Source organism: Sesamum indicum, linkage group LG8 (assembly GCF_000512975.1).
Source record: "Sesamum indicum cultivar Zhongzhi No. 13 linkage group LG8, S_indicum_v1.0, whole genome shotgun sequence".
Lineage (NCBI taxonomy): Eukaryota > Viridiplantae > Streptophyta > Magnoliopsida > Lamiales > Pedaliaceae > Sesamum > Sesamum indicum.
In genome coordinates, this window is record NC_026152.1 from 8,364,446 (window position 1) to 8,373,653 (window position 9,208).

General features: G+C 38.7%; 2 protein-coding genes across 6 annotated transcripts in view; both read right to left on the reverse strand.

The window, feature by feature from the left end:
• LOC105167942 (lysine-specific demethylase JMJ25) overlaps positions 1 to 4,897 on the reverse strand; it is a gene marked incomplete in the record, with an annotated part of 6,770 nt that extends 1,873 nt beyond the window's left edge. The window contains 10 exon segments of the mRNA XM_011087835.2: positions 1 to 46; positions 124 to 193; positions 271 to 807; positions 970 to 1,299; positions 1,821 to 2,550; positions 2,643 to 2,706; positions 2,806 to 2,938; positions 3,030 to 3,132; positions 3,367 to 3,503; positions 3,616 to 4,897. Of these exon segments, the coding sequence (XP_011086137.1) occupies positions 1 to 46; positions 124 to 193; positions 271 to 807; positions 970 to 1,299; positions 1,821 to 2,550; positions 2,643 to 2,706; positions 2,806 to 2,938; positions 3,030 to 3,132; positions 3,367 to 3,503; positions 3,616 to 4,239 (2,774 nt within the window).
• Positions 5,280 to 8,379, reverse strand: LOC105167943 (equilibrative nucleotide transporter 3). Of its 5 annotated transcripts, none has more exons than XM_011087836.2 (10): positions 8,112 to 8,379; positions 7,662 to 7,719; positions 7,463 to 7,567; positions 7,090 to 7,245; positions 6,845 to 6,988; positions 6,650 to 6,755; positions 6,309 to 6,484; positions 6,062 to 6,234; positions 5,689 to 5,947; positions 5,280 to 5,598 (listed from the first exon to the last, which is right to left on the reverse strand). In XM_011087836.2, exons 2-10 carry the CDS (start codon positions 7,707 to 7,709, stop codon positions 5,488 to 5,490), a joined length of 1,278 nt encoding a protein of 425 aa, XP_011086138.1. In that variant the 5' UTR covers positions 7,710 to 7,719; positions 8,112 to 8,379; the 3' UTR covers positions 5,280 to 5,487. The 5 variants fall into 5 exon arrangements, with proteins under 5 accessions (XP_011086138.1, XP_011086142.1, XP_011086139.1 ...); XM_011087840.2 differs by having other exon boundaries at positions 6,062 to 6,216; positions 8,112 to 8,370; XM_011087837.2 differs by lacking the exon at positions 8,112 to 8,379 and adding an exon at positions 8,025 to 8,082.

Below are 9,208 nucleotides of genomic sequence, written 5' to 3' on the forward strand. Positions count from 1 at the left end.
AAGATAGCTTCCCCAGTATATTGCTCAAAAGTCCATGGTTGAATATCTGAAAAGTGAGAGCAAGCTATACTAAGCATGCATTATTAATTATTGACAGAAATAGGAACCTGTTACACTACTTACCAAACTCCTCTTTAAGTCTCAATTTGTGATATGCATCAAGGAAAAACTTCTGATCAAGAATGGGATGAACCTGTTACAGATGAACATGAATCATAACTGTCTCTTATATTGCAGTTTGTAATAATTCTTTCTTTTTAATAATCATACATGCTTTGAGTGGCTGCAGGCAGAGCTGAGCTCATTAGAGTGTCTCCTAAGGTATTCGAGAAGTTTAGGTACATCTTCTCTGGGAAAAATGTCCCACTGGGCACCACAAGAATCCGTCCCTTGCTTATCGTCACTGGAACAAGAGCTTTCTGTATCCTCCCCTTGAAAATACTCATCAGAATCTTCAGACTTTTCAATACTTCCACTGAAATGAAATGACGCCTCAGCATCAGAGTCACTTTCATCCGATAAAATCCCATGTTCAACATCCTGTTTGTGAACTTTAAGGGGTTCATCGGAGTAAAACGGTACATTTTCAATTCCATTGGGCAGGTGTATCTTTTCTCCAATTTCCTGCAAGCTTGATTCACCAGTGTCTTCACTCTGCAAAGATGATTTGCCTTTCTGATCACTAGAATTACTAAATGACTGCCCATGATGGCGCTCTTGAGCCCTGTACTTCTTCATTAACTTTTCAATTTTATTAATCTGCTCTTGTGAAATTGGTGCATCTGTCGCATAAGCGAGAATATTAACCTGAGATTAGAAGCCAATGGAGTAAGTTAGGGCTTGCCTGTACGTCGATCAATGTTTTTCTTTGGTGATGTATACACCAACGTGGGGCAAGGTTTACTAAAATATGACGGTATCTTCATGCAAAAGAAGGATACTCTACATTATTTAACCAATTCTATATACCTTATCATGTGATTCATAACACAGTTTTGACAAATAATCAGCATGCATAAGTTCCTCCGGACCGCCATATGAGAAATAGATACAGGGACCTAAATCAGGCTTTGGAAATTCCTTCGGCAACTTCACACCCACATTCAGAATGCCAGATACTGGATTGATGTACTCTGGAAGTGGTAAAGAACTTAAGATCTCATTATAATGGAGAGGAAACTGCTTTTGAAATAAACAGGAAGAAAGCCAGGCCTTGAATTTTAGAAATTTTTGTTGCACGCTTGCATGTGTTCTCTTCTCTAGCGACCCCATGAATATTTGCCTCCGGTCAATTTCTACCTGCAATGGCATATAGCTCAGATTTATATGATGATGAGGTGAAAAGGAAATAAATTTCATCAAAATGTGATGCAGTAACAGGAAGCCAAAAGGAAAGGCCATGAAGGAGACTTCATGATACTGAAGTGTTGTAAGACAATAATTTGTATCTGAAATGAAGTGAGCAAATACAATGGTCATGTCATAGTAATCCAGTGGGAATTTCATGATTACAACACCGTTTTTGCAGAACATAGAATTTGTGCATATTCAAGGAACAAAAGAAACCCTCCTCTCCTATGTTTATGGGCAGGTGCAACTACTAAAAACAAGACAGACACTGAAAAGAACAACACACTAGAGAAGAATTGGTAAGAATCTCATTTCCAGTACTATGCTGCTGAGCTATTGCATCATTATGATCAATACTTTGTCAAGTGAGAGGTAAAATTCTCTTGATATAAATCATCAAATGCTACTATAATTGATATATCACTGCCTCGCTGGATCACACACACAGACACATACAGTAAATTACAGACCTCACACCAATCCAAGACATTTGTATCTTTCTTGCCATCTTCATTCCAGGATCCAGAGCTTTTATTCTCAATATATGAGCAAAACATGATAATAGGATCCCAGGACAAACTCGTGGTGCGCTGAAGCACATTTCTGACTATTACAGGGTGGCCCCTACCCCAGTGATTCTGGAAATGCTCTAGAGTTTCCTGATGAAGATCCTTTATAGTAGGTGAATACAGATAGATTCCTTTGAAACCTATTCTCCTATACGGAACTCCCCGAGGCTTAACTTCACCATCATGAGTGCTGATATTGTTGCACAGAGAGCAGCATGAAGAAACATCTGTAGTTTCTGGAAAGTGATAGCTGCACAATATTTCTTCAGCTCTAACTTCCAGGTCACTAGTCCAGTTAAATGGAAACATACTGCTTAAATGAAGCAGGCTATGACCACAACCTCCAATATCTGTTGATGGGCAAGGGATACTGCCATCTTCACAAGTTTCCCAGTTTTGTGAGGAGATAATGGACCGACAAGGTAGCCCAACAGAATTTTGCCTTGAAATTTTCTGCTTTGTTAGTAGCTCATCACCAGCTGAATAGGTTTTCCTTCTCTTGCAACTTCTGAGCTTAAAACTTCCACATAAGCTATGTTGAGAAAGCTCCTGGCAACAACCTAAGCAAAGATAATACGAGCAGTTTGCACAGGTCCTATGGTAGTCCACAATTGAAGTTTTGCATTTATTGCTGCACAATAATTTATCACCACAAGCAACAGTCAAAAGGAAGGTTCCTTGATTGCATGAAGCACTTAGACATGAGAGCAAAATGAAACTTACCAGCATTGTGATGTATGAAATTTCAATTTAGTCTGTGGAATCTGGATTTCAGATTGTTCTTTTCCTTTTGCAAGTAGAAAATTGAGAAACATGACTACATGAATTATCATCAAATAAAGGAACCAACTCAGTGATTACAGGAAGAGCTCATGCATTCTCATACCTGTTACCTGAGATTCTGTATAAAGTTCGAGGCCATGATCACGGTTTATCTTTTTCAGCACGGGAAGAAGCATGTAGATTAGATAGTGAAGCAATCGTATCCTATCAAGCTTCCTTCCACCTCTATAATACTCCTGGAAGAAAGGTTGTAGAAAGCTGATAATCAGTTACCGATGCTTATTCAAGAACTCCATAGTTCAAAAATCAGCAATTCCTCTGCCAAACCTTATGATTGTTAGCCTTGTGTTGCTGTTTCATGCAGAGCTTACAGCTACAAGTTCCATGACAGGGAGGGCACTGCACCTTCACTTCTTGCTTTTCAAGATACCTAAATGAAATTCATATTTTATAAATGCCACTTTGTTCAGAGACTGTAATGTTATATCAAGAATAAAGCAAAAACACATTCTCCAATCCTAGCTCTGAATGTCAAATTTAGACGTTTTAGTAATTACATCTGTCATTTTTTGAGTTCAGAAATTCTCAATTTTGATAGCCCTGATAAGCAACTTTGCACATTAAAATACAAAATATGATAGAAGATGAGCAACTTTGCACAGACCTCTCTTTAATACAATCCACGCAAAAGAAGCGTTTCCTGCAAGTCAAACACTTAATCAAGCAACGACATTTACTTTCCCTGCACCAATGGCATTTCTTTATCTTCTTTCTCTTGACATTCTCCGCAAATGGAACAACCTAGTTCAGAATCAATTGAATTTGCAATCAATTATTAGAAAACATGATAACAGTTGGATCACTTAACAGTGTGTAAACTGAGTAAAGAATTACAAGAATGCGAGATAACAACCTGCATTGTACCAATTGGGAGTGGTTCAATATTTTTTGATCGAAAATGCCTCTGAATAAACGAATTACCACAGGAATCCACACCTAGTTTCACATCCAAACCATCATTTTGGCGGAAATTCTGCAAACTTGAAGGTGATTGCGAAATAGCCATAACTCCATAAGGCAACTGTCTCATCTCATCCCCAACCGTATTTTCCTTCAAGTCTTTCTCCTTCAAGTCTTTCTCCTTCTTCTTCTCCACCTGCCTCTTCAGGAAAACTCTGATCAATTCCAACTGCAAGTCTCCCCTCTTCAGCTTCATCCTCTTGAGAGCCCCATCCAACGCCTCCGAGACATCTCTCCTCCGGCTCTTCTCCTCCACCTCCAGTGGTATTTTCGCCACCTTCAAAACCCTACGACTATTCTCTCCATTCTTATTTGCCCTTTTCTTCGTCACCTTCCTCTCCAGCTTGAGCGAGTCCGGAACTTTCCTCTTGTGCTGACGGTGTTTCCCCTGAAGATAGTGAATATCGCAGAGCGTCTTCCCATCCATCGCTCGACGTTTGCACCTCCATTGACGTCCGTCGGTTCGCTTGCACCGAAACTCCTCCGGCGGCGGATCCTTCTCTCGCATTTTCCCCATAATTTCAGAATCAAACCAAACGCTACGAGAGCTAAAAAATCCCCCTAAACAATAAAGAGAGAGGAAGAGAAAAAGAGACGCAATAGTATTCTAGGGTTTCAGAAATGTATGTACGTATATGTGTGTGTGTGTGTGTATTTATTGAGAGACGAGAAGATATAGAGATAGGAAAAGAGGTCTACAGGACGCTTCAGAGTATAGTCACAGGTGGAATATAATGACACTCCCACTTATATTTAATTGTTGACTCTCAATTTATATGTACATATATACACTCCTCTCCTCATCTCTATATTCCCTCCCTGTAACTACATCTATACCTATACACACACACAAACGTGCAATCACACACAGTATACGTATACCCTTTCTTCAATGCCCCTCAAGAAACTCCGACAGCCAAGAAAGAAAAATGTGTATTTTTCAAGAGGGCCTGATTTTTGCAATCTCTGTTGTTACTTTGTCCTGAATTTGATCTGTTGCCTATTTCTTACTTCCTATATCAGCACCATTCCACATTACACTTGAGATCATATCTTCCCAATGTAGGAAATAAAAGTAGAGGATAATCTTCTTGATCTTGTGATTCTTGATTGATCAGGAGCTGAATTTCATGTCTGATCAATGCAAGATTCTCATTCCTGTGAGAAGGGAAAGAAAGGATTTGGTGAGGTGATGTGAAGTTACTAGACAGTATTAAATTTGTATAGGCGGCCTGACATTGGCGGTATAAGATGTTACAATGACAGTGTTTTTCTTCTGTTATAAGTTGCATGTAGAAGTGTCTTTTCCTACTTGAATTAGAAATCATTTTGATGCGTCAGAAATTTAAACGTATACTTGTCTGATTCGAGTGGAAGGGAAGCCTAGTTGTATTCGTTCGACGTGTGTGAAACTAGTGCGGGATGGGTCAGTAAGATGGGCCTATACTGAATTTAACTTTTATAAGCCCAAAGTCTGAATTTAAATATTTCTGAAATAATTTCAAATGTTCTTTTTTCAATCTTAAACATGAAAAATACATAATAATAATAACAATATAATCAAGACGACGATGCTGTAATTGTCATAAAGATTCTTGTCCCGTTATTAAGGCAGGAAATGCCATAAGAATCAGAAGACATCAGTCACTTAACTGGTCTGCTATTTACACAAAGGAAAGAAAACTACTGAGATGTTGTACTTAACTTGAGACTATACACATTGCCAGAAAATAGAAGAAACTAGTAGAAACTGAACTACGTCTGCTTAAAATGTCCCGTTCCCAATGATCCACAACCAGTCAAGAGCGACTCCTGAAAATATGCCGGCAAGAAGAAACATGACTAGCAAATTACCCAATGCGTTCTGCTCCGGTGCCTGCACAAACGAATAGTTCTCATCCATGTTAGAGTCACAAAGCCTAAGAATTGTTCAGGGTTCTGTGAATTTGATGTGTTTTCCACTCACCTTGTAGCCCTTGGGAGCTGCTGTGAGCACACAGACGGTAAGATAGCCATTTGATAAGCCTAGAAACGAAACTAGCATTATCATCCATCCCTGGTCTCCATACTTGGCCGTGAAGTAGAAACAAGGAATGAGCAAGAAACGTGCCAAACATGAAATCATGAGACCCTTTCGAGATTCCAGTCTAATGCATTCAATAAGAGGAATGTATCTTGATATGAGATCCCACACGTTGTACATTGCTATCAGGACGACTGCATACCTACACATGGCAAAAGCAATTTACAACTGACACTAATTTGGGAGTTTTCAAAAAAGCAAACCGTTAAACTCAACTATAAATATTAGTAGGAAGAACGATGGTTGTGTCACTTACCAAGAACCCAGTTGGTGATGACCGGTGTTTTCGTACAAGAATCCAGGGAAAATTGATAGAGTGAGTACATATATCAAGTAAAGGTTCAATGCATAATCAATATTCTGACGTAACAGCTGCTTGTTGCTCAATCGCTCGTGCTTGGCATCGCCATCCTGTGATGATAACAAAGGCTATTTTCTAATGTTTGAAATAGTGAAATAGAATTATGTAGCGAAACTGTCTGGATTCTGATATACAGTCTTACTGCGCTGCTCTCTGTTTTCTGGACACCAGCAGCAGCCAGATCAGCTTTAACTGTCTTTGACCCTTCTGAGGCTGCTTTCTTTCGGAAGTACTTCACGATGGGCAGTCTCCCAAAGACAAATGCATATAGGAGAATGCATAAGAACTCAAAGAATGTCGATATGGCAAGGAATAACACTGCAGAATCACAAAAACAACAGTGTTATCATCTCAATTCACACAATGTTTTTCTGTTTATTTTTGCTTTTGATTCTCAATGGTCAAAACTGAGCTAATAAGCTATACCAGAGAAGTTATCAACTAAAAGATCAAATATTTTCAAAAGTGGAAAGAGTAACTTACTAACTCCCTTGCGAAGACCATTATCAAGTTTATCAAAAGCTGCTTTGGTTATCAACCTCAAGCCAGAAGTCAGAGCTCCTGATGCAGCCAAGCCAGCAAAGAATGACTGCAAGTTTGGACAAGCACAGAGGTAAACATCCCATCCTTATTTTTATCGAATATTGAACATGACACGGAGTGGGGCAAAGATCTTACTTGCATGAATTCAGGACTCATGAAAGACAAATCTCCAACCATTCCACCTTGAACATGGGCATCTGCAACTCCAAAAGCAGCAACAAAAACACAAATGCCAATATAATTTGCGATCCCACCTTTCCCAGACGTGCCAAGATCTATCTGGTAAAATGGATATCCAAGTGAAGAGAAGAATCAATTACTGTGAACACGAGGCCTGGTAAAAACGGGATTAGTACGAAATGGTTGAGAGCAGAACTTACAAGTAGAAGGCCAAATGTGCTTAAGAAGAAAAGGATATATCCAAACAAATTTCGCTTCCTTGTATCAATCTTTGCTTCGTTATAAGCAAGTATTGCTATTGTTCCAAGTGCAAACGGTTGATAAACAAGGGTAAGCACCCTAGAAGGATGGTAGTCCTACAAAGAAAGGACATACCGTAATTGAATCAAAATTATATGCAGGCAGTATTCAAGAAGGTAATGCTCAAGAGTACATCATATCCATATTCCCGATTCACAATAGAAAATTTCGTCAGGATATCTCAAGTTCATCATCAAGCACAAACAGCAGAAATAACAATTATTCGAGCGGAAAAGAAGAACAATTTCTATCAAGCGGTGTGAATATGCTCACCGGGAACAACTGATAGTAGTAATCTCCAATTGTCAGCATACTATTCCATGAGACAAGAGATCCAAGCCCAAGAAAAAAACAAACCACAATTGCCTGAGACTTCCCCTGAAATTAGATCAAGAAAACATAAATGCATAAACAACATAAACACGTTCCAGCCGGTAACCTACCTACCGGGATAAAAACAATTAACACGAACCTCAAGCCTGATGGGAGGTGAGGCTGCGCTTGAATCTTCGTTATTCATGGTTTGTCCACTGCAAGAACAGAGAAGCTCAAGATAAAGCATTAAATTTAAGACAACTACAGACTCATACAGAAAAGAACAACCTTTTTTCCATCAAATAAAACATGACATATAATAATTAATACCATGAACCAATGTATCAAATCTCACTAAAAAGTCAACCCGCCAACTGGAAACCATAGCATGTTTCATCAAATTCTTGAAACCAAGAAAGCAAAGATAACACTACCGGAATAATTACATACAATCTCAAAAATCTGATCTTGAACGCACCCAGAATCAATAACAAAGCAGAGAAACAACAGAGATATTTACAAATAGATAGTCCTTATCAAGAGAGGAGATGGGCAGCAGCCCAATTTGCAGAGAGCCCTTACCAAGAAAGAGAAGGAAAGATTTTACCTTTTAGTAACGGAGTTGTCGTTTGACTGGAAAGTTGTATTCCCAAGATTCAAGAGACCCCTTTTCACAAGATTCTTTATAAATAGATACTCTCCTCATCACCTATTCATAGGCACAGTGTGAATTAAATGACTCCGTATAGTTGACTGCTGAGCACATGAAAAAACGTGGCTTCCGGCTGATGAATATAAAATTATCTTTAAAACCGCTCCCCAAGAATCTCCCACCCTCCATAAATTTTATAAAGAGTATAGAGAAGTAGCGCTGATTGGGCAATCTAGGGTTTGAAAAATCATAAATTTTCACATTAGGTTGTGTTTCGATTCACACGTGTAGAAGGATGTGTTTTAGCATCCTTTTCAGAGTCCTTTTCGATGCAAATACATTTGTTACGTATGCGCGTAATGTCGGGACTTCGGAAGAGTTACTGTTTGACTGATCTACAAAGCCTACAATGTAAACTCCAACTGTCTCCTACTTGTCATACGCCCTCCAGCTGCTCTTTTTTTTTTTTTTTTTTTTTTTTTTTTTTTGGAGAAATTAAAGTCAAAAGGATCGTTATCTCGGCCCATCTTTAGGAATCAGAATTCAAATACATAAATACAAAATAAATGTCGACTTGCAATTTTTCAATATTTATTGATTCAATAAGTTATGAATATTATTATATCAGGTTAGTTAGGAGTGTGTTTGCCTAAGCTTATAAGCTCCTAAACATATCTCCCGACTCTCCATCTCTCTATCTCTCACACCCACACCCACACTCTCCTCTCTCTCTCTCTCACACACACACACTCTATATATATATATGTATATCAATACGTATGTATATATTTTCACACAGTACACACACTTCCGATCAATTAAAAGTTTCAACCAGAAAAAATCAAACTGCTGGAAATGACAAAAGTTGGGCAACTTGTAAAATGGTGAAACTTTCTTGAAAAAAATTGGTGGGCAAACAGCAACCATGGTTCTGAACAGCGTATGTATACAGGGGTGGTTTTCTTATGATACGAGATGATGCAACGTAATACTACGGTCCGGGATTTTTGATGTTGATGTTGCCCCATTGACGATTCATCTGCTGACGCTTG